Source organism: Hevea brasiliensis, chromosome 15, assembly GCF_030052815.1.
Source record: "Hevea brasiliensis isolate MT/VB/25A 57/8 chromosome 15, ASM3005281v1, whole genome shotgun sequence".
In the NCBI taxonomy this organism is placed as follows: domain Eukaryota; kingdom Viridiplantae; phylum Streptophyta; class Magnoliopsida; order Malpighiales; family Euphorbiaceae; genus Hevea; species Hevea brasiliensis.
The window spans coordinates 54,703,608-54,730,479 of NC_079507.1; the positions used below are offsets into that span (position 1 = coordinate 54,703,608).

At 30.2% G+C, this 26,872-nt stretch overlaps 2 protein-coding genes across 2 annotated transcripts; one reads left to right on the forward strand and one right to left on the reverse strand.

The window, feature by feature from the left end:
* Positions 1–7,016: 7,016 nt before the first annotated feature.
* On the forward strand, positions 7,017–10,679 carry LOC110656584 (proteasome subunit beta type-7-A). The gene is made up of 9 exons (XM_021813438.2): positions 7,017–7,182; positions 7,295–7,471; positions 8,347–8,488; positions 8,608–8,704; positions 8,795–8,864; positions 8,964–9,068; positions 9,348–9,446; positions 9,824–9,911; positions 10,473–10,679. Exons 2-9 carry the CDS (start codon positions 7,328–7,330, stop codon positions 10,547–10,549), a joined length of 822 nt encoding a protein of 273 aa, XP_021669130.1. The 5' UTR covers positions 7,017–7,182; positions 7,295–7,327; the 3' UTR covers positions 10,550–10,679.
* A 12,207-nt stretch (positions 10,680–22,886) lies between these two features.
* On the reverse strand, positions 22,887–24,790 carry LOC110656539 (pre-rRNA-processing protein ESF2). Its single transcript, XM_058136368.1, is given in 5 exon segments — positions 22,887–23,050; positions 23,326–23,389; positions 23,528–23,842; positions 23,845–24,180; positions 24,663–24,790. Coding segments are annotated over 4 exon segments (786 nt in total). The 5' UTR covers positions 24,176–24,180; positions 24,663–24,790; the 3' UTR covers positions 22,887–22,974.
* Positions 24,791–26,872: the final 2,082 nt, after the last annotated feature.

The following is a 26,872-nucleotide window of genomic DNA, read 5'->3' on the forward strand; positions in this document are numbered from 1 at the left end:
GTCCTCATGAGCTTGTAAAGAATCCATTAAATCATCAAAGGAATAAGTAGATAAATCTTTGGACTCTTGTATTACAACAACAACATGATCAAACTTAGGAGTTAAACTCCTTAAAATTTTTGAAACTGCAGTCCCATTAGAAATTTTCTCACCATATGCCCTCATTTGAGAAACAATTTCTATAGCTCTTGACAAATATTTTTAAGCAGTTGCAATATTGCTCATTTGAAGCATTTCGAATGCTCTATGAAGAGATTGAAATTTGACTTTGATTACCCTTGATGAGCCATGAAATTTTGTTTTAAGAGTTTGCCATGCATCTTTTGAAGTGGTTGCTGTAGAAATTTAAGAGAAAATTTCATCAGTGATAACTTGTTAAAGAAAGAACAAAGCCCTTGCATCATTTTTTTTTTTATCGTCTCGCAATCGTTGCTTTTCATCTAGGTCATCATGCCCATTCTCCACCAGGTCCCATAGCTCTTGGGACATGAATAGCATTCTCATCCTGATGCTCCAAAACTCATAGCTATCACTTTTGAATATGGGAATCAAAGGTTGAGATTAAATAACAGCATCATTAACCGTCATTTTGTGGATTGTGTAACCACACTCTTTTTTTTTTTTTACTCATACTTTCTAACTGTCTGCCCAAGATGCTTTTTGGCTCTAATGCCAAAACTTTGTTGGCAGAATTTGTAAACTCAAATAAGTTACTCACTGAAAGACAAAAGCAAAGTGAAAGAGTAAAAGTGATAATATTATTGCTAGAGAAAATGGAGCCTTTATAGGCTTTACAGCAACAACTTAAACGAAAAATAAGAATTAAAAATTTGTTGAACATGCATATATTTTATTCACCAGTAACAAAACAAAAAACAGAATAATCTTGAAAGCTAATAACAAGGACATATAGCACTTTTTTTGGACACATTGCAAACTAATTTTGAATCAGTCTCTACTCCTACCAATAAATAGTTAGTTCCCTTTTATTTTGGTTGCAGGCTGACTATTTTTGGTAAGGGTGTTTTCTCTAAAGAACTTGTTTTGGTGTTTCCGTCGATCGAAGGATCGAGGTCGATGTGGTTGGTTGCTTGGTCTTGCCTTGCGAGAGAGTGCATGTTGCTGCCATGAAGAAAAGGTGCCTCAGGAGTCCTATAGGCTATAGTGGCCTGTTCCTTTGGTTCGCTGACCCTCCAAGGCAAAGAAAGCCATTTTGAACTTTACCTTTCGACCACCTTAACAAATCACATAAAATAGGTCTAAGTTTTTTGTGCTTTTCTTGAAACAATATTGCTATATCAGAAGATTGAGCTTTTATAATGGGTGATTAATGGCTTCAGAAGTGCTATGTGTCGCACTATCAAAAGCCTGATGTTTCCTCTTCTAGATGGCTATCGGGGTTAGGGCAGCACTAATGGTTTTGCTGCCCTTCTTCATGCTAGCTAAGGGTCTTTGAGTTTGTGGGTTTAGGCTTATGTATGTTTTATGCTAGCTTTGAGCCTCATGATTTCTTTATTTAATCTATGTGATTTTGGGCTTGCTGTATTGGCTTATTTCTTTAATAAGCTGGTATTTAAACCCACTTATCGAAAAACTTTTATCTTTGAAAAAAATAAATCTCAATCTTGCCATTTTCATTAGGAGTGTATGATTTTTATTTTCTTAAATTATATAAAAAATATAAAATTAAAAAGAAATTGACACTATAAAAATTAATTATATTAAATTAAATTTATTTTATTATTTTTATATAATTTTGATTTTTTATTAATAACTAAACCAAGAATGACAATTGAAATCAAAATAGTTTATATATATGTGCATAATTATAAGATTTACTAAAATTAATTAAATTTATTGGATGAATCTTTATATAATTTTATTAAAATTAATTAAATTATTGTAAAAAATTAAGTAAATTATATATAAAAATAAAACTTTAAATTATATAAATGTGTTATAAAATTTTTATTATAATTTAATGAAAATGTGACAAATATTGCTACATGAAATTAAATGAGAGAAAAAGAAAATATTGATACATGTTTACCCTTCCAATTATAATAACTTATTATATGAAAATTAAGGACAATTAAAAAAATATGTATTTGTTATTATTATTATTATTATTATTATTATTATTATTATTATTATTATTATTATTATTATTATTATTATTATTATTATTATTATTATTATATGATAAATAATTCTCAATTTTGTTCTTCGTGATAAACGTTTTCATAATGCATATAATATAAGGAAAAATAATTAGTGTTTTAATATACCCACCAATATAGAAAAATTGTTATATTGTAATATCTATTTTTGGTTCAATAAAACATGAAAAGGGGAAAAAAGTATTGAGAATAATTAGAGATAAAAATGAGTGCAGATGTTGGAGGTAGTAAATTATTATTGATATATTATTCATATAATAATTATATAAATATTTGAAAATTCACATCTAGTTGAATTTGGTGTAGGGCATAAAGATGTAACGCCCTCATTTTAGGTAGTCCGTACATTTTACTGTTTTGACGATTAATGTCTGTTCAGACAGTCAGGATATTTAGAACTACATTTAAACTAGAGTGGGGAGTCATAAATTGATTGAATAAAGAATAAGAAAAATTAAGAGAAAATAAAAGAAATAAAATGCCAATAGGTTAAACGAGCCGGGGTCACAGCGATGGGTAACATAATGGGAAGCAACTGTGAAGACAGTTAGCGATCCTATAACCATGAGGAAACCCTGTGAAATAATTTTTGGGATTCCAGAGGAGTTATTGAGCTTTGGATGGCATTAGAATGCCAAGAAAATGTTCAGAGAATTTTATAAATTGGTATAGATAATTTTAGCTCGTTAAGCTAAACGAAGGGCATTTTGATCATTTCACATTCAAAGATGATTTTTGATCAACTTGTCCATTTAAGTAAGTGAGATATATGACATAAAATATAAATAAATATTGATAAAAAATTAATTAAAAAAATGAGCAAAAGAAAGAAGAAAGAAAGATAAACCGAAAATCCGATAAGAGTAAAATTTTGTCAATAAAATTTAAAGGTTACACATTGACCAAAAATGGAATTTATTAAATTAATAAAGCAAGATTAGTTTAATTAATTGAAATTATAAAAAAATTAAATATAATTATATTAATAGTCAAACCAAAATGATTAGGAAATTCAAGGTAATTACAAAATTGTCATTTCTCTTTAATTACAAGTATGCCATTATATTATTAAATATTATAAATATCGTTTAAAATGCTAAAAAAATCAGAACTTTGGTCTTCTTATCCAGCAATCTGCCGTCCTCCCTCTCTCTCAATTCTCTCTCAAAATACACCATTAAAGCACTTATCAAAAGCTTGAAACTTAGGTCTTTCACCATGATTTCTTTGGGAAATCATTAGAAAACCCTAGATGGAAGCTTGAATTGTATGAAGCACTCAAGAAAACACAAGAAATTGAAGGAAAAGTGAAGTTTAAAGCTTGGAAAAATTCTACTCACCAGGTTAGTGTACTAAACAAGTTCTTTTCCTTCTTTAATCTTTGTAAGCATGCTAAATCAAGTAGAAATTGTATGAAATCAAAAGAAAACCATGAGTAAATAGAATCTCTAAATTTTGGTAACCATGAGAAAGTTTGAGAATTATTGGTTTTTGATGGAATTAAGTGATTTATTTATGTTATTGATGAGTATAGATGATGGATAAAGTAATTAGTATGAGTTTGGTATGTGTATACCATGAATTGGAAATTTGAAGTTAGGGTTTTGGTGAAAATTTGAGAATTTTGTGTATAGCTTGAAATTAATGATGTTGAGATGAATTGTTGACATTTAGAAGTGCCAAGAATGTGAAATGAAGTTTGGGAGTTGGGAGGATTTGAAATTGAGAGGGCTGATTTTTCTGTGCAGGAAATTGAACCTTAAGTCAAGTATGGTTTTTAAGCCATAAATTGAATTTTGTTGCTCCAATTGGTGTGAAACCAATTAGAGATGAAACCTAGGACAATTTGCCACATTTTTCATGAAGAAACTATGCCCAAAAACTGTCCCTAACCTGGCCTAAAATTGACTTGAATCCGGGTAACCCTAATATGGACCTAGAAAAATGACTAAATGAATAGTAAATGTTCAAATGGCCATAACTCACACTAGGAAGGTCAGAATGACCTAATTCTTAAACCATTAGACATAGGAGCATATTTTTCATGAAGAACATAGAACCCAGATCTGCCTCTAACTAAGTGAAATTGTTAGCACAAGCTAGATCAACAAAACTGTCCAGAACCAATCTGCCCAGAATTTATTGAACTTAGGCTCACCCGACCAGTTTTGGCAAAAATGCCATAACTTGGTCTATAAAATTGCAAATATAATGAAACTAATGCTAAAATTTTTATAAGACATAGATCTACAATATTGATGTTTGGACCAAAGCCCAGAACACAAGGGAACTAGGTCAAATTGCTAGAACAAATTAGCACATTAAACCCTGAAATTTGACTAAACCACCACTTGACCCAGAATAGTTTTTATAACATATCTCGCACTAGAAAATCCCAAATAGGATGAGCCAAACTGTTCTGGAAACCTAAGAGATATGGCTCCAACTTTGATTCAAAAACTTGCCTTAAATTTAGAGTGTAAGAATCCTAAAATGAGAGTCAAAACCACTGACCTGAACCTAGAATCCTGTAAACACATGGTACCTGAGTCCAGGCCAGTTAATTTGCTATAATTAATTTTACGAGAGCTGAAAAATTGTAATTCAAAATTTTGAGTGATCATAAAACATAGGGTAACAACTTCTATGAAGAATATTAGGCCTAAAAGTGGCTGTAACATGTCCAAATAATTAGGAAAAAATTGACTCAAAATGACATGATTAAAAAAGGAAAACAAAGATAAGACATAGAAGAACAACTTCTATGAAGAAAGTGTAGCCAAACAGTGGCAACATCTTGGCCAATTTGCTAGGAGAAGATAAGACACCAAATCTGGACCTAAAGAAAGGTTCAAGATATTATTTGATACATGACATGTAAATTACCTATATGAATTGCTAAATGTATAGGTTACATGAAAATGAAGGGGGGGGGGGGGGAACCTATTTTCCCACTATAAATTAACATAAAACTACTATAAAGCAGTAATAGTGCATGACATGAAATGATAAGATCATAAGTAATTAATAATACTAATTTGCCCAAAGTATACCTAGACTTATTTATATAGCATGGATCGATTGGTATACCAATTAGGGACTACAGATTGCAGTACTGCCCACAGGAATAATCATTGATAGACAATATATGTCTAAGATGGTTGTTCTACTGGCTTTATGCCTGTCCGTTGACCATTGTGCCTTATTTTATTTTTGGTTTTATACCTGCCCGCTGGTCTTGTGCCTGACATAACAAATGTATACATGTTAGACATATGGATGTTTAACTAGTATACTCATGTGTATCCAATCTTTATAGTTTGTTATAAGTTACTTGGACACAGATATCAGTAATAAACCTTAAATTTAAAAAGGTACATGAAAAGATCACAGGTATAAGTAATAAGACTGAACATGGAATAAACGAACAGAAAAGATCCCGATTAACTTAATTGCTTCCAAAGTTTTATAAACATGTAAAAGACTATAAACTCATGAAATCTATATTTCTTTATAAAGTTATACGTGGAATAAATATTTCAATTATTTAGTTATTTTTCCTTTATTTTATGCACCACTAAGCGTTATGCTTAGCGCATTGGTTCTTACCCGCGTAGGTATGGAAGACCAGTACCAGCAACAGCAGCAACAGTAGAGCGTAGATAAGATTTTGATCAGATCTGCTGCAGTGTAGGTTGTCACCTCAGAAGTCTATTTTGGTAAGGCTCATGTATATTTAGGTTTTTGTATTTTGGTTATTGTATGTAAGTAAATTATATATATTTTGTGAATGTAAATTAATTATAAATTATTGTATACAATTTTATATGAATGTATAAAGTTTATATGAATGAAATCAAATTTATTTTCTTGAAAATTATATGAGTTATGATATGATATAATACATGGAAAATTGATATGAGCAATATGATGATGTATGAAAATATGAAAATGATATAAAATTATTTGTAACAGGTAAGTAATGGAACCCGCTATGCACTAATAAAACAGAGGAGATTATATCTGGGTCTCCATAAAAATGAAATGTGACAAAAAAAAAATCTACCCGTAAGATAATGAAATTAATATTGTACACGACAAGACATGATAGGGTGCTCCGGTACCGAATGTAGCACACATTGCACGATTACACTGCAGATGGGTGAGGGGTGTTACAAAAGATATATCATTTATCTAATAGAGGCAAATTAGAATTTTCACACTCTTAATTCTCCTTACTCATATATATATATATATATATATATATATATATATATATATATATATATATATATATTCTAATTAGAGTTTAAATTTGAAATTTCAATCCTGAAGACAATTACATTCTATTAAATTAATTTTTTTTTATTCATATGACTCTATTAGTATTTAAACTTGAAAGTTCATGATTCTATATATAATTTTAGTATTATTAAGTAGTATTAAAATCATCTCTCTGAATCATAAAGTCTTGAGTTCAAATTTTAAGTAAAATCGGTTATAAAAAAATTCACCAAAAATATTTGATAAATTTAAAATTTAAATTCTTTATTAGATGCATAAAAAAGTTTTTAGAGAAATAATAGAAAAAATTCTATCCAATATTTAAAAATTGGTCCATTGCTAGTGTAGACAAAGATAAAACAAGACTGAAATATTACTATTATTATTTTTAATAATAATTATTAATGTAATAAATAAGCTAATTATTAAATATATCATAACACTAAAATATAATAATTTTTTAAATATAATAAAATAATTTTTATTTAATTATAAAAAATAAGGCTCATATTCTAATAAGGAAGATACTGCGCTTATAAGTAACCCATATTTGCCAATGAGTAAGAAAGAACCGAATTGGCAAATACCTTGTAAACGAGACCCACTTTAGCAAAAACAATCTTTTCTTCTTCCCTAGGTTGCCTTGTCTAAAGCCAAAATAAACCTCGAAATCGATCAATAATTCAGTAGTCTCTGCTACTTCTCGATTCGATTACAGGTACCCATTAGTCTTTACGTTGAGATCTCTTATGGGTCTTTAGTTCTTTCATTTTCTAAGTCCTTATTTTATGTGCTTAGCATTTAATTTTTCTTCATTTGCTTTCAAGTAGTGGGTTCAGAATTCAATTTCAAGTTTCTAAAGAATGTCGAAATCGCTGGTAGATGTTCCTCCAATGGGTGGGTTCAGTTTCGATCTCTGTAGAAGAAATGATATGCTGGCAAAGAAGGGAGTTAACCCTCCCTCCTTTAGGAAAACAGGAACTACAATTGTTGGCATAGTTTTCCAGGTACGATAATGCTAAAACTGTATTTATATGTTAAGTATGTTAATTTCCATTTTTCTGTAGAATTTGGAGCTAAAACCCAGTTTGATACTTTGTTCTCGTTAATTTTACTTAGTCAATTTGATTGCTTTCTTAGTCTCCTAATCTACTGTGAGATGCATGAAGGGTTGGCAAAATCTGCAATTCATTTTGGGATTTTGACCTGTAGTTAATCCGTAGTGTGATTCAGTTCACCAGTAAAGATTTTCAGTGCTGATATAAGGGTGAAGGAAACTTTATTAGATTGATTAATTTTTCTGGTTAATATATGTTGCAAGCCATAACGAGCCACTTTGAGTTGAGCATTGATAGGTTGCATCTTCTAGGCAAAGAATTAGTCTTCTTGTGCCATGCTGGGTTCTCACAAAATGTTGTCTCTAATCGTGTGTTTTTGTTTCCCTTTTTTGGGAGGTTATAAACTTATTAAGTATTTTGGTATCTTTTGCACATTTCTAAATAACACTAGTTGCATCAATGCTTGCATTTTAGGCTTTTACAAACATAAATCCTAAAAGGAATAGGAAAAGAGAAAAAAAAAAATCCTAAAGAATGTAGAAAAGGGATCCTAAACAGCCTAGGAATAGGATTTGACTAAGTTTTCTGGGCTGTATATTGTTCCTGTGTCAGTGAGCTGGGGCAGAAAGGTTATCATGTTATTCTTAATGGGTGTGGTGTATGTGTGTTACCATTTCTTGAGTTTTGGTGATTGCTATATTGGTTAGTGCATTTTCTGCTAAGCACTTGGCATCTTTGCTTGGCTAAACCTTAGCCCAGTGTTTCAAACATTCTAACTTGTTTAGTTTATATATTTATTCTTTTGTCTACTTTATTCCATATAGGATGGTGTCATTCTCGGAGCGGATACTAGAGCAACAGAGGGACCCATAGTTTGTGATAAGAATTGTGAAAAGATTCATTATATGGCACCAAACATTTATTGTTGTGGAGCTGGAACTGCTGCTGATACTGAGGCAGTAACAGGTATTTTTAGGATTATGGTAGTCACAGTTCTTCATTGAAAATGCTGGAAACTTGTAGTTTTTTCCTCATTTTCTTGTCACTAGACCTAATGCATTGTCATTGTGTTTGCATCTGCGTAGACATGGTCAGCTCACAGCTGCAGTTGCATCGCTACCATACAGGCCGAGAGTCAAGGGTTATCACAGCACTGACTCTTCTTAAGAAGCATCTTTTCAAGTTGAGTTTCTCTTGTTTCTGACTTTGTTTATTTCATGATGTATCTCTTTATAGTGATCATACATCCTGACTGATTAATGTTTTGTCCAGCTATCAAGGTTATGTCTCGGCTGCTTTGGTCCTTGGTGGGGTTGATTGCACTGGCCCTCATTTACATACTGTGAGTTTCCTTGTGATGACAGGTGCTTTTCTACTTGGAAGCATTCTTTTAAATTATGAAATTGTCTGATTTCTTGTGAATGCTATGGCTATTTTGCAGATATATCCCCATGGATCAACTGACACATTGCCATTTGCTACAATGGGTTCTGGTTCACTTGCTGCTATGGCTATTTTTGAATCAAAGTACAGAGAAGGATTGAATGTAAGTTTGTTAATAGTGTTTTAGATTTGTGGTGTGAAGAGAAAAAAAGAAATCAGTACAGCTACAGTTTTAAAAAATTATTATCATCCGAAGATGCTAGTAGTCTGGTTTATAAACATAGTTGGGAAATATATATTATCAAATGATTGACTGCATGAATTTACAATGATAAATTGCTACTCAATAAAAATAATTCAAAAGAAATATATAATCCCTAGCTGGTATTGCCTTCCCTTTTTTTGTCCTATTGAATCTCAGTTAATAATTTTATCTTTGTAGAGGGATGAAGGTATAAAGCTTGTCTGTGAAGCGATATGCTCTGGTGTATTCAATGACTTGGGAAGTGGAAGCAATGTTGATGTTTGTGTTATTACAAAGGTACGTGATTTTCAGCCAATTGCCCGTCTTTGTCAAAATTTCTTGAGATCTAGGCTCCATTTTTTTTTTTTGGGGGAAAATATTTTCTACATTTCCTAGTATTTGGGCACTCAGAAGATGGCCAACGGAAACTATTTTTTTGGTCAAAGGAAAAATTAAACCAATTTTAAGGAAATTGACTTTCATAACTTTGACACTCTTATTAAAATGTGAAAATACTTGTACATATATGATATAAACACGTACTATTAGTTTAACACTACAACCCTTAAAAAACAATTTCAGTAGAAAACATTTTTCATATATAAGTTATTTTCCACAAAATAAATGGAGCCCTAATTGATGAAAATTTTCCCTCATAATGTGTGCTGGGACAGGGACACAAGGAATACTTGAGAAACCACATGTTACCGAATCCACGTACCTATATCAGTTCAAGAGGGTACACTTTTCCAAAGAAGACCGGTCAGTATCTAATTTCTTTCTATGTTTTATGAATAAGCTTTCTTGCATTCTCTGCTGCCACTTCTAGATTTAATTCTGCTATCGCACATATTTTGAAATCTATGCTTATAGAGAAATTTTAATAAGGGATGTGTATGGTTTTGTTAACCCAACTCTCGGGCTTCTTTGGACTCAACCTCATACATCAGTTAACCACTTATCTGTTGATCAAACTGCAAGGGCATGGCACCTTGTCAGTTTTTTGCTTTATAATGAAGTGAATTGAAATATAATGACATTTTCTATGACTGGGAGGATTGATGCCTTTTAGTACATTTCACATTTGCTTTGTGGAGACCAGATAAATCAACAGTGCTTGTGGAAACCAGATAAATCAACAGCACATGAACTAAGTCATTGAACTGCATTTTTCACTTCTCAATACTGGAATGTTGGAATTGTTATTGTTTTAGTATGGTCAAACATATGTTGTTCTTTATTAGTTTCAAGTTAGTGATAAATTGCTTAAATTTCTTTTTGTTATTATTTATTTATATTTTTTGTTTGTTTGTTTGTTTGCAGAGGTCCTTTTAACAAAGATTACACCATTGAAGCATAAAGAGGAAGTTACTGAAGGAAATGATGCAATGGAAGAGTGAAAATCATCAACATTATGGTTTAGATTTTAACAACTTTATTTTGTTCTTTGTGGCCTTTGGGATGACAGTATCTTTTGTAATTTCCCATTTCAAAACCTCAATGAATCCATATTGAAACGTTTTTGCTCCATACCAGTGGCATTCATGGTCTGGTGGTGAGATAGTCTAGTTGAATCAGTCATATTTGGAATTTATGTGCTCCATTACTGGTTCTATTTTTCAGCGTGGCAGTAACTAGGCTGGCAAAGAAATTCTAGCAATGAATTCTGATCTTCTTTTCTTGCACCATTTTGACAAGAAATTGAACATTAGGGGAACAGTAGCACACATTTCTTAGCATGGGTACGATGCCTACTTAGGATAGCACCGCGCCATTGTGCAAAGTGGTGTCTTACAAGTTACACCCACATGGATATTATTGATATCCAAACCACCTTTTTTCAATTGATATTTGGTTTCGACTGAGTTTGAACTCGAAACTTCAGTCTTGAAATTGAAATGACTCCAAAGTTCATCCTTATAGCTAAATCTTTTCTAATCTAGAGGATTTCTGATTTCATTTCATTGGTTTATTGGAACTTTGATGTTCATGAAACATTGGGATCATTATCATTAAGGAGTAGAACTTCAACATTGGAATCTAACCAGGTGGGAAGGATTTGAAATTTATGTTGCATATTTGGTGGTCCCAATACTCTGGAGGGAGGATTCTCTGTTATAGAGCGAAAGGAATGTATCATTGTGAGGGAATGTAAAGAGATATGTCAAGACAACCATGACTGAACCTTTTGTAGACACGGAATTCATTTGTAGATACCATTGTACATGTATAAAGTGGAAAGGTATGCCAAATGATTGTGCTCCTTTTCATCTTCTCCTGCCTTGCAGGTTGCAGCTCTAGTATCCTATCCCTACCTTTAGAACCTCTTATTCTAGAAGGGTAATGGCAAGAAAATGCTCCTCTAGAAGGGTACAAGACCTATTTGATTCGAACACAACAAAGAGAACACAAGACTAAAAATCTAATTAAAGCATATTCAAAACTCTAAGTAAATTGATTTCTAGCACTTTTAATACTTCAATGTCTATACAGCATATAGAAGAAAATGAAACTGGATTTATGACTAGTGAGCCACTTAAAATTAAGCGAGAGGACTATAACAGAGCTTAAATAGATGAGTGATTTTATTAATTATAAGAATTTTATAAAATATTTTGTAAATACAATTTTTAAATATGATCGGCTCAAGACATTTGTAAATTTAATTTATGTTATAATTATGATAACGACATTTATTATTTAAATCTTGTAATTAATGAGCTTTAGTCATATTAGAGTCATTTTTATAGCTGTAAGGTATTGAGTTTTAATTTTAATAAGAGTGTAACAATTGAAAAAAAAATTTAAATTTAAATAATAAATTACATTTTTTTAAATATTCTATAAATTAAATTTTGCATATTTATATAAATCAAAATAAAAAAGTATAGAAAAATATTTATATTGACCAAGGGTTTGAAAATTTTCTCAATGAAATTTCAGATTTGAACATATACTGTGTACTTCACATATTGGTTTGGCATAATGGAATTTGAATTGACAGCAAATCAATGATGCTTCTTATTGAATGAATGAGACTCATACTAAGCGTTTGCCTTCAAAATCTTTTAACAAATATAACATTAAAAATTAATATATTAATTTAAAGATTTTTTAATTGAGGGAATTTGAAATTTTATCCCAAAAAAAAATCATATAATATTACAACTTGGGTTTGGGGCAAAATAATTTTATTCATTTTTAAAAAAAATTTATTATGATTATTTGTAGAATATTTAAATTGCAATACAAATTTTATCACCCAAGTATTAATGGTTATTTATAAAATAGTAAATTATAAAAAAAAAAACTATAGATTCTCAATAATAAAAGCAAATGAGCGCGTCTAATACATATTCGATAATATTTTTATCAAGATTTATAAAAATTAATTATAATATATATAATAAATACATAAATTTAAATTTAAATATATATATATAAAGTAAAGAGGTTTTCTTTTAGTTGTCATGTGACATTCTAAATTTTGATACTGTTATATGGCATTATAAAATAAGAAGATTTTCTCTTACTACTGTCACATGACATTTTAAATTTTAGTACTATCATGTAACATTTATCATATAGAAATTATTATATTTAATAATTATACTAATTAGTGTAAGTAATTATTACCATTACTATTATCATTAAATATCTTTATTATTACAATTATTACCATAATTTTTAAGATTAACTAATTAAAAATATTAGATATATTTTAATAATTTTATAAATTTCTTATTTAATTATTCTTAAATTTTTAATTATTTCATTTAATTATAAAAATTTAACAATTATCTATCCTAAAATTAATAAAATAATTTAAAATTATACTATAAAAATTAAATACTTTGCCCTCTCTTTTTTTTATATATTTAATAAATTTTAATTTATTTTAATGTTAGTTTATTTTTATTTATCTTATTTTAGCACATATTCAATAAAGACATATTTTTAAATATATATTAAATGCTACATATATAATGAATTATAAAAAAATAAAATAAAATTTTATTTTTATAGTTATGATAAATGAGAAATTTAACTTATGTTAATTTTATATATATTCTATTGTCACTTCTTGATAAAGGGGTAGTGTAAATTTTTATAAAATAAATTCAAGAGGAGATAAAATTTTAAATCTATCACATTTATATCAAGTAGTAATTTTTAATTAAATTTATTAATGATAATTTTTTTTATATTTCTTAAACAGTTATAATATATAATTATTATATAATTTTATTTTTTAAATATAATTCTTAATTATTTTGATCTTTCAAATTTAACTGATAGAAAAATATTGATTACTAAATATAATTGTCATTCATAAAGCCAACATTAAGTTTTTTAATATTTTTTAAACAGCTACAATATATAATTATTAAATATAATTATTACATATTATTATATTCCCTAATTTTAATTTAAAAAGGTCAATCATAGTAAAATCAAGACCTATATTTACTTTGAAGAAAAATCAATATTTAAAAATTTTTCCTATTCTTTTTTATATATTTAATAAATTTTAATTTATTTTAATATTATTTTATTTTTATTATTTTAAAATAATTATATTATTATTATTATTATTATTATTATTATTATTATTATTATTATTATTATTATTATTATATACAAAAAATAACCTATAAATATTAAAAAATATTATAACTTTTAAGATCATTCATTTAAGAGTAATTATTAATTTATTAAATTAAGTTAAAGTTTGTTGTTAATATTTTAAAATTTTAATTTTTTAAATAGTTAATAATAATTTAATAATTTAATTAAATTTTTTATATATTTTTTTTATTTCTTTTGACATATAAATATTAATTACTGCACATAACACGAAAATTCTGCTAATATTTAATGTAACATGATAAAGCTAGTTTGAACTTTTCAGAGCCGCACCAAAAGTAAAACTACGTAATTTTTCATGCTTTAAAGCACCTTCTTTTATATGATTTATTTAGAATTAAAAAAAAATAAAGTATTAAAAAAATAAAAGAAATATGAAAACTATAAATTATTAAGATCGTAAAATTTAAAATTTAAATTTTTAATAATAAAAAAAATTAAATGAATGAATAAGCAATCTGAAGCAGCCGTAAGCAAAAAGAGATGGCAAATGGCATGTCGGTAATTTAAACGTCAAGCTGCTTCTTTGTTCTATTAATTCTCAACTTCTCAGCCCAAATTCCTATTCGTCTTCAACCTTTCTCTGCGACTTGTTGTAACACCCCTATGTTCGGTAGTGCGTTCTACTGTTCCAATGACCAGTGTTGTCCGGACAGCTAGAATGCCTAGAACTACACTTCGATATGAGTGAGGAGACATAAAATAATAAAATACAAGAAAAGAAAATACAAGAAAAACAAAGGAAAAATAATAGTAAAGAAATGCAATCAAGTTAAGCGAGCCGAGAACCCTAGCGATGGGTGACCATACCGGGAAGTCACGGCGTGGACCGTTTACTAGCCCTGGACCATGGGAAACCTTGGAAAATATTTTTAGGACTCAAATAAATATTTATTGAAGCATAAATATCATTAGAAATATCAAAGAAAAATTAAATAATTAGTACAAAGAAAAGTGAGAAATCGAAAAACGGACAAAACCCGGTGTTACCGAAAAATCGGGAATGCAACCCGAACAGGGGCATTATGGTCATTTGACACCCCAAGTTGTCTTTTGACCTAAATGTCCATTAAAAATAAATAATATTACACTTGAAAAATATAATGAAAAATTAATTTAGGGGTACCTAATATAAATAGCAAAAATGGAGTTCAAATTAGGTAATTAACATATTTAAACATATAAAATAATTGATTTTATGTAAGTGGAGCACTATGGGGATTAAATAAATATTATGTGGGACACTTAAGAGCTAAAATGGGCAGAATATTTCATCTTCTTCAACCTTTCAAAAGGGCAGCCGAAACCAAGAATGGAGTTCCTCCATGGACGCATGGGTTAAAGCTTCATGCAAGCTTGATCTAAGCCACTTTCCATGCACCTTCCTTCATTAAAGTTAATCCTCACACCATAGGCAGTAGATAGGCAACAAGAAAACTAAGTTTTGGAGAGATTTTGAAGAATTTCCAAAGTGGTAAGTTTGTATTTTTGGGTTATTGCTTCATTAAGTTTGTAAGGATGTTATGGGTGTTTGATTTATGAAGAAATTTTTTGAGGTTTGATGTTGAATGTGAATGTGTACTTTTGGCAGCCATGGAAACACCTTGAAGGCAGTTTATTTGTGATTGTAAATGGTGAATTAAATGATTGATTAAATCTATATTGTGTAGGAAATTATTTGGGTAATGTACACTTAGTATATATAAATGTAAAATGAAATTTAAAGCTTGGAAAGTAATGGAATGTAAGTGTACCATTGTGGCAGTTTGCTAACTCTTGAGGAATGCTGGAATTCATACTTGGTTTATGGAATAATGATATTAAAATGTGTTGGTTGTTATGGCAGTTTGAGTGTATGTATGGTGGTGTGAAGTGGGACATGTAAATGAGCATGAATTGGTGATTGAATTGTTGTAAATTGAGTTGGACAAATTCTGCACTTGTTGTGCACATTGAATGTAATTGCAAGCTGCCAAAATGACCTATAATATGTTATAAATTATGTTTAGGTTGTGGTACAACCAGAATTGGTTTGAATGTTAAGTTTGGTGAGTGTTAAAAGTGATGCTTGATGTGTATGCAAGAATTTCAATAAGGCAGTTTGTGTTTTAGGCCTATAACTTTAAATGTGTGGCTCCAATTGGTATGAGACCAATTGGAGGTGAAACTAGGCACAAAATGTGCCAACTTTCATGAAGAAAGCTTGCCAAAATTCTGCTTGCAAGGTAGCATGAAAAATGACCAAATCCGGATTAAGTGCAAATAAGGCTTGAAAATTGACCATTTGGGCAGTAGTTAGTGTTTAGGCCATAACTCACTCAAAACAGGTCCAATTGACCTGAAATTTTAACCATGAATAGTTAAGACCCATATCTACAAGTCTTATGAAGACACCAAAGCCCAGAAATGACCATAAGCAAGTCAAACAGCTTGCACAAGTTCGGGTCCAAAAACTGGCCGAACCAAAATTGACCTAAAATGACCTAAAGTGACCAATTTTGATGCAATTTGACCAGCAATAGTAAAATGACCATAACTTGGTCTACATAACTCAGAATGACCTGAAATTTTGCCCCGCGTGCAATAAGACATAGATCTACAAGTTTATAGTTTTGACCGAAACCCGAAAACTGAGGGAACTAGGTCGTCCGGCTAAGTCAAACTAGTATCCCGAAATCCAGCAAATTGCAAGAAAATGCAGTATACACGGAAATGAATTTGGTAACATGTACCAACCCTAAAAGACTATTGAATGTGACATATTAGTAACATTAAAACCTAATTTACCTAGAACGTATCGAGGGTCGACATATTAGGTTGACTAAGGAAATAATAGAATTCGATAAATTAATTATTGAACCTTATTCTTAGAGACAGTTTAAATGAGTATTGAAACACTTCAAATTGTGTTTCTCAGTTAGCAAAGACTCAGGGAAGGGGAAGGAAACACTGAGTCAGAGCCAAGAGACAGTTATCAGAGGTTTGTGCACAACTAGTTTTTAACTGATTTTGTTTTGAATATTTCATATGATTAAATGACATATTTTTCTTATGTATTATGTTCAGCAAGCATTGGATTTAATTCAATGGTTATTGAAATTGTTATAGTATGATGAATTTAGCTTTGTGAAATGGTGTTTCCACAAGTATTAAGCATTGTTATAGATTGAATAAATTATGTTTTGAAAAATTGTGATAGAACATGTTTTGAATTGTGATGATAATTTTCATGAAAAAATACAAATTTATGATTTGAATTGTGATGAGCATAAAAATTATTGGATATTGGAATTGACTTTGAATCGAATTATATTGTGATTTATGCTCACTAAAAGGATTGTGATATTGTTTTATATCTCACTATAGATGCTTGACTAGGTTATTACCCGTCTCTCTCATTTGTTGAGAAGACAATGGAGTTAGTTGTGTTTTGATTACCATGGTACGTGCACAGGCTTAGATTTTCCTCTGATTTGAGGTTAGATCTAAGTTTATTTTATCGTTATGGCCCTTGCGGACGAGTTATTATTGTGATGGTACTGTGCACGATGATTCGACCTCCCCGACCATAGAGAGTTAGAATCTGATTCGACCTCCCCGACCATAGGGAGTTAGAATCACATCGAATATGGCCCTTTCGGATTAGTCTTGCATAGTTAGTGAGATAAAGAATGATTTTTGAGATACAGCATGGTTTTTGAGATACAGAATGGCTTTTGAATGGTAAAGAATTGTGATTTCAATTATGACTTATGTATAATTGATTTTGTTGGGATTACCTAAATGGTTAGTTATGATTTGATAAATTGAATTTCATGATTGAAGTCATTTTATACAAATGATTCACATTATTGGCAATGAATATTTTGAGTTTTGGAATTTGATGAGTATTCAGATTTCCAAATTATTTACTGTAAATTTTGTCAATGTATATTGTATTATGTTTTAAATTATAGTTGTGCACCACTGAGTTCACCACTCAGCGATAACTTTGTATGTCTTGTCGCAGTAAGAAGAGCATAGAGCAGTTGAGTAAATTTCTTTGAAGATACATTCAGATCAGCTCCAGGTATATCATAGATATACCCATGTACATAGGTTTTGATGTATGCATGTAATAATATGTATGTAAATTATTTGAGCAGTTGTATAAAAACTCTTGTAAAATATTTTGGTATGTAATTAAATGTAAATTATTGTAAATGTAAATTTGAGATTTCATTTACTTGAATAGTTTTGTATTATAACTTTTGAGTCTTGTAATCAATGAAATGTTTCTTTATGATGAGAGTAGTTTGAAAATGAATTGATTGTTTATTGAGAATTGAATTATGAATTGAAATGAAGTTATTGAAGTTGTATTTGAGAAAACATATTGGGAACATTTTCTTTTGCAGGATTGAAGAACTGTTTTCTCAAAATACAGTTGGCACTTTGCCGAAATTTTGAAAAAATTTTATAACACCAGATTTTAATCTATGACTTAAATTTCCCGAAAATTGTTTTAAAATCCCTTGTAGTATATTTAATGGATTATCGGTAGGAGAAGTACGGTAGTTCATTAGGTATACTACGGGATCATGTTACATCTTACAGGGGAGTAGGGTGTGACACTTGTCGTTTTCACCTCCCTTGTCTTCTTCAATGTCTTACGATTACCTCTTCAAGTACATAATCATCGGAGACATCGGTTTGTTTTCTTTGCTCTCTCTTTGGGTATAATTTTGTTTTCTGGAATTTAATTTTCTCAACTGAGAGTTTGGATTGGGTGTCCTTTGGATTTCAGGAGTAGGGAAATCATGTCTACTCTTGCAATTCACGGATAAGAGGTTTCAACCCGTACACGATCTCACTATCGGTGTTGAGTTTGGTGCTCGTATGGCAACCATCGATGGCCGACCCATCAAGCTGCAGATTTGGGACACTGTACATTACCCCGTCCCCCTTCTTCCTTTTCCTTTTTCCATTTTTGTCCATGCTTTTTTATTTTTCTTTATAATTTTATTGCTGGTGCTTCAAATTTCATGTGTTTTTTTAATTCATTTATTCATTGATTCAGCAATAAGTTAGGAATTATTTGGAAGTTGGCAACTTTTTCATAGCTCATTGTCAGTGAACTTGGTCACTGAATTTCAATTTTGGTCACTGAATTTTGATAAGGTTACTCAATTCAACTAAAATCTTTATCTAAACAATTTAGGGTGGACTATACGGATTCTCTTTCTACACTCTAAATAATTTTGTATTAAATCCTCTGAAATACTTTTTATGTCATGTACTACTCTCAGTTTTGGTCTAACTCTTCTTTTCTTTCTATCATCTAACCTACTGTGCACTACTTGTCTAATTGGAGCATTTGTATATCTACGCTTCACATGACCAAACCACTTCAATCTCTCTTCTCTCAACTTATACTCAATTGGCACCACTCCTACCTTTTCTCTAGTACCCTCGTTACGGAATTTATCTAGTCTAGTATGGCCACTCATCCACCTTAATATTTTCATCTCCGCAGCTCTTATCTTAGACATATACGACTCCTTCAGTGCCCAACACTTACTACCATATAACATGGCCGGTTGTATGACTGTGCGGTAAAATTTTCCTTTCAACTTATTGGAAATTTTGCGATCATATAAAACTGCTGTGACACGTCTCCACTTCAACCATTCGGCTTTAATTCTCTGACTAACATCCTCCTCACATCCCCCATCTACTTGAAGGACTGAGCCGAGATATTTAAAGTGATTACTTTGGGACAGTACCACTTCATCCAAACTAACTCCTTTCCTATTACTAGTTCGGCCTTCACTGAACTTGCAATGCATATATTCTGTCTTTGTTCTACTTAACTTAAAGCCCTTTGACTCTAGAGTACTTCTTCAAAGCTCTAGCTTTCTATTGACTCATTCTCCCGTCTCATCTATCAGAACTATATCATCCACAAACATCATGCACCAAGGGATACTCTCTTGTATATGTTTCGTCAATTCATCTAAAACTAATGTAAAAAGGTAAGGGTTTACAGCTGAACCTTGGTGTAATTCAACTAACTGAGATAGGAAAATCTCTTGTGTCCCCTCCCACTGTGCGCACAATGTAGGGGTAGGGCGTGAGGCGAAATATCATCCATTAGAATTATATAAAATGCACCAGGTAATGCCCAGGAAAGATGGTGGAGTCACAATGGTCTCACTTAAGTACCACCTCCTTAGACAACATTTCCTAGACATGCACTTCATACAATCCTAATAGAATCAAACCACTGGTAAGTACCGTCTTCCCATAACACTACCACGGTACTAAGGATTTATGCCACGAAGGCATAGATAGACAGGAGTCGCCACCCGGGTAATAACCGGGACATATTCAGTGTTTCTTCCGAGGGTCATGGATGGCAACTTACTCCTTGCAAAGTTTTCACAACCGTCATTACCATAGCCCAATGTCTAGGTTCAGAATAGTGGGTACGTAAGGGGAAGGTGTTAGGCACCCCTTACGCCTGGTCTAACCTTGTTAATTCGAGTGCCAGTCCTCTACTAATGTTTCTAGAAGTCTTGTTTATTATTCCTTTATTAAACTTTATCCTAAAAAATGCAATTCTAATCCTACACACGCAAGTAATTCACAAAAAGGGTTGTTGTTTACACACAATTTTCATGCACAAGTAATTCCTATCTATGGGGTTGCTAATTATTTAAATGATATTTACCAGATGACTAAAATTAATTTATTATTGGGAATTTAATTTACAAACAAATTCAATTTCAAATAACCCTATGTTTCTATTTAACCTAATTAATTAATTTTCACCAAGTTACCCTAAGGATAATTGAACTAAGTTAACTATGTACATGTGTAATTTATTCTAATATCACATAAGTCCCAAACAATCACAACCTAATAAAGATTTTTAACATGCAAATTTATTTTACAATTACTAAGTATTAAATTAAATTTATTTTACATGCCAATATTAGTTTAATTTACAAACAAGATTAATTTTAATTTACAAAGTATTTATTTAAATTAATTACATGCAAAAGTCAGTTAAATTAAAAACAAAGTTAATTTTTAATTTACCAAATGAAAGTTCTATTATTACTACAATTTCATGCCAATGGTTATTCGAGAAGTTTAGAGCTACTTACTTGTTGGTAAATGCAGTTGCCATTGGGGTAACCTACCCTTAAAAAAGGGTCTTCTCTTCTAGTATGACAATGATATCCCTGGCTTACTCCCGTTTAGCTCTATATAAGCTCGGCGCAAATGCCCTATTTGGTACTTACCTTAGGGCTACTTACCAATTTTGTTTGTAAATAAAAAAAAAATAAAGAAAATAAAGAAAAATAATAAAAGTACGAGAAACAGAAACTAAATATGTGCAGAGTTGTGTATCCCCTCAAATTAAACATAATTACATGATCTATATGAACATATAAAATAAATTGAAGACAAAGAGCATAGAATTAAAATATTGTGTGGCATAGATCTTGAAAAGAAAACAATAAAAACTGACCTTCCAGAAATCTTGTATGAAAATCTTCTTGAAGAAAAAAAAAAATAGTAAGGAAGAACTCAAAGAGTCTTAAATATCTCTAAATTTCTTATAATTCTGAATTTTCTCTACCTCTTTCCTCCCATCCTCCCCTTCTTCTCTTCTCTAGTAGGGTATTTATAGGGTTTTGGGAGAGAGGTGTGATAGGGTTTGGAGTCTTAGGATGATAAAGTTTAGATGACTTGAACAACTACAATTGCAGAATTCGAATAAGACTGGGATATGGGTGAGGTGTTTCAACCAATAGGAAGAGAAAAAATGGAAGGCACCAATAGGGAATGAGGAAGAGGTGTGGTAGGATTTGGAGTCTTAGGATGATAAAGTTTAGATGACTTAAACAACTACAATTGCAGAATTCGAATAAGACTGGGATATGGGTGAGGTGTTTCAACCAATAGGAAGACAGGAAAAAATGGAAGGCACCAATAGGGAATGAAGAAGAGGTGTGGTAGGATTTGGAGTCTTAGGGTGATAAAGTTTAGATGACTTAAACAACTGCGATTGCAGAATTCGAATAAGACTGGGATATGGGTGAGGTGTTTCAACCAATAGGAAGATAGGAAAAAATGGAAGGCACCAATAGGGAGTGAGGAAGAGAGTGGGGCCAAGGAGGAGAGAGATATTTTGTTATTTTAATTTTTAGAAAATAATTAAATGGGTCCCATTTAAAATTCCTAACTAGGCTTTCTTAGGCCCATGGAGCCCAATTAAACTTAATTAGATCCATTTAAAAAAACTACCCATATTAAATTTAAACAAAATAAAATTTTATTTAAATTTAATTAAATTAATTTTCTCAAAACTTTATTATTATTTTTATTTTTTCAAGATCATGCCACGAAATTAATAATTCAGCTCAATGCCTCCAATTACATCTTACAGTCATATAATTTTTCATCATCGGGTTTCCCACGGCCTCAATGCACATACTCATCACAAAATAAGGGTCTACACACAATAGTAGTTACTCCTTCATATATATCTTTCAACACTTGTATGTACCTAATAGATACCCTCTTTTGTTTTAACACTCTTCATAAGACATCTCTTGGAGCACTATTATAAGCCTTCTCCAAATCGATAAAAACCATTTGTAGATCTTTGTTCACATCTCTATATTTCTCCATTAAGCTTCTAATGAGAAAGATCGCTTCCATAGTTGAACGACCGGGCATGAAGCCTAATTGATTGGGAGAGATAGAAGTGTCATGATGTAGTCGATGTTCGACAACTCTCTCCATAGCTTCATAGTATGGTTCATGAGTTTAATTTTCCTATAGTTTGAACAACTCTGTATGTCTCCCTTATTTTTAAAAATGGGTACTAAAATACCCCTCCTCCATTCATTAGGCATTTTCTTTGAATTTAGAATCTTATTAAACAATTTAGTTAACCATGTCACTCTCATATCTCCCAAACATTTCCACACTTCAATTAGTATTCCATCGGGTCCACAGGCTTTACCTACTTTCATTCTTTTAAGCATTTCGATTTTATTGGTTTTTCTACGTGAAAGCTAATTCTTACTCCGCTGTCCAAAATATACACAAATAAGAACACCAAGGAGCTTATTTATAAATTACATGCAAAATTTTATAGGAAAAAAATCATTGCAATTAATTACCAACCTATTTGTTCACCATTTAACATATTCGCAACCCTTTTTGCAATGCTCTTATTGGTAAATTCAACCCACCTGCAGGTTACAGACGAGGAGAATCAGTTGATTACTTAAATAGCAATTTAATGCAATCTTTCTATGTTAAACAAAATCAAAGATACAATGTCAAGTAGGTCGTTATAAACACACACACACACACACACACACACAAAGAGAGAGAGAGAGAGAGAGAGAGAGAGAGAGAGAGAGAGAGAGATCCAGAGTATCCTAGGAATATTAGCTGTTAATTCTATGAAGCTATGTTAAATTGTTTAGCATAAATTTAACAGCATTTTTTCCTTTTAACATACCCTTCAGAGAATTCTTGACCTCGAAATCCACCAGCTCTTTTGCGATTTACTCGAGCAGCGAGATCTATAGAGTAAAATAATGCATTCTCTTTAATTGATTAACTGCTTACTATCACATAACTTGAGGAGGTTTGCTAATATGGCTAATCAGAAAGATGAATAAGAGAAAAAGTTAAGAATTGAATAGTTATCAATTGGTCACCTTCAGGTGCAAGGTAGATCCTCTGTATTTCTCCATATTGGGAAAGAATATGACGAAGCTTTACATGATCCATGTGGGGAGGGATTCGACTTAAGTAGCAAACACCACGCTTGTCAGCCTTAGCAGCATCCTTTAGTAACTGCTCTTTATTATTCTTCTTCTTCTTCTTTTTAAGCCTATTGACCATTTCAACATTGGATTTTGGATCCTCTTCTTCTTCCTTGCCTTTTGCAGTTTCAATTTTTCCACCTTCAGCTGCTGGATTCACCTCCTGTGGAAAACCCACTGTATTAACATCTTCCTCTTCATCCTCAAAGCTTTACGTAATAATTGCCTTTTTGTTTCCTTTACTTTCTTTTTCCTCTCACCATTAGATTTTTTACTACCTTCCTTGCTTAAAGAAGCTTCCTCCAACAATTTCTTCTTTATTTTATTTTTCCCACTTTCCACCCTCATATCACCAGCTTGTAAATTCCCTCCAGCTGGAGGGCTGTGTTCATTGATCTCCTGTTCATGCTCCGTTTTTACACTTTCCTGCGATTGCTTTTTCTTTTTATTCTTCCTACTTGTAGCCCTTTCTGCACTGGACTTTGGACACCCTTCATTCTGAGAACTCGACCCATTAACCTTATATTCTTCATTAGCCATTCTGCCTAATGAAATAAAATGAAAATACAATCTCACTTGCAGAGAAGGAAATATATGCAGATAGTTAAGCTAATACAAACAATTAAATACACTACATTTTTAATATAAAATAAATGAATAAAAATGTGAATTTTCCACATGCATTTGAATAAAAAGCAAAACATAAGTAATTATAGGTTTTTTTTTTGTGGGTACAATATAAAGGTGTGAGTTACACATCTACGCTGCTTAATAAAAATTTGAAACTCAAACCTTTGACCTAAATTTCGCAACTCAATCTATTCTCAATAAAAGAAACTAACAATAGTAAAATTCACAACATATGCTGACCCTTGAATTGTTATAGGTAACAGAAATAATTTCAATATAGGAACAAGCACACTTAACGTGTAATCAAAGAGACTCAAATTTATCAGTATTTTCAGCTGAAATATAACATCCAATTCCATGCAGTTAAAAGCAGATAAAGCCCCAAAAGATTACTGACACTGGCGGCCGACGATGATTGAGAGGCAAGTGAAGCGGTCTAGGTTTCGTTCCGGCTTCGGTGGCGGGACTCAAAGCAAGCTTTTAGTTGCACCGGGCTGTATCGTCTTAGCACTGCATCGGTGCTCCAATGGCATGTAAAAAACCAAAATGAAAAGCCTGGGCTTTCGCCTTTTAGGTGTCTCTTTATTATTAATTTTTATTTATTTTTTATTTTTTAAAATCGCACGAGCAAGGGAAAAGAGTCGAACCTGAGGAAGTTTCTGGAGCCATCTGCGGGCCGGGTCCATCTTTGAGTTTCAGCCCCTATCAGATCACCTCCTCTGTCTCAAATTAATGAAATTTTATATTTCGAGTAAAAAAATAAAGCTGTCTGTTATTTTTATAATTAAAATGAACATATGTGTTTAAATATATTCAATTTTTTATTTTAAATTTAAAATTTTATCTAATATTTAAATTATAGAATTCTACCTATCTTTTTTGAAAAAATATTATATGTATATTTTAAAAAATTATGATAATTTATAAATTAATTTTTAAAACATTTGAAAAACAAGTCAGTTCATATTTTAAAAAAATAATAAATAATTCAATTTTTAATGTTTAATATCACTAACAAATTAGTTATGCAGATTACATTCATAATTTTAATTCAATTTCTATGATCTATCATAATTCATTTTAATAATGCATAATTAATCGTTTAAAATTATAAAATTATTCTAAAAAATATGTTTTAAATTATTTTTTTAAAATTAATTATTTAAAAATTAAGTAATTTAGTTGAAATGAAACTTAATTTTAAATATAATTTTTTAAAATATAGTGTTTTGAGAATAATTATAAATTATAAATTTAAAATATTTATGTATGATCATGTATTATGAAAATAAATTATATTAAATCATATAAAATAATATTTTTAATATTTTTTTCATGAAAATCATGTTAAAAATTTTTATAATTATTTAATTATTGAAAATATGACTATAAATAAAATAATTTTTTTAGAAATTATAGTAAAATATGTTATTTGTTTTTAATAACTTTTACTATTTACTATTTGAAAAAAAATATTATTATTTAATTAACTTGTTTTTAATAATTTTATTAAAATAATTATAACTGTGAAAAGATTTTAATCTTTTTACAAAATATATAATTATTATATAAAGTAAATAATTATTTAAATGTTTCTCATCATAATATTATATAAATTTTATTTTATTGACACATCGATATGAATATGACAATTCATAGTAAGTTGGCATTCTCCATACTTTAATTTATATAAAAATAAAACAAAAATTGCACAAAGTGGGGCTTATTGCTTTGTTTTAACTTAAATCAAAATCCACCATCTGTTTACAAACCAAAAATTTTCAAATTTTCTTAAATAAATTATATTTTAAATACAAAAACATACAATAAATTATATTTAAGGCTAGAACTATTTTTTTAAAAGATAAGTTGACCAAATTATTTAAGAAAAAACATCTTTGATTGATTATAATAATTAACTATATAAAGGAAAACATCATAATTAAAAAAGAAAATTAGCATATGCATTATAAAGTAATTAACATTAAAGGAAAATGACTATTTAGTATAATTAAGAGATTGTTTATTTTATCTTATATAAAAATGTTGAATCAGTTTATAAATTTTAAAAATAAATTGATTTATTTTGTTTATAATAATTTTTAAATTTATAAATTGAAATTATTAGAAAAAAAAATAAGTTGAAGACCTATCTTTTCATTTTAGCGCTTACTAAATTTTTTTATATTATCTTCATTTAATTTTGAAAATTTTATCATAAATCTCAATTAATATTTTTTATTAAAATGTGCTTATAAATTATTTTTTAGTAAACATATTAACTACTTGCAAGTTATATTTATAAGTATTTTAATCAAATGCTATTTTTTCATAAATTAAATCAAACACTCTTTAAGTAGAACCACCAAATGCCATTTTAGTAAAGGATCACTCTTGCCATGAACCAGAACCAGACTATACAGGTATGAGACAAATGAAGCTCTTACTCCTTGGTTCTCCATCAACTTGAGAGCACAATTGATGATTCAATTCAAAAACAATGAAAAAAACACAAACATGGGAGAAAAAAATGGCAGACAGAATAGGAAAGCTGTAAAGGGATGTAATGTAATAATATATCGGTTAAAACTACAAATCCAACAAAGT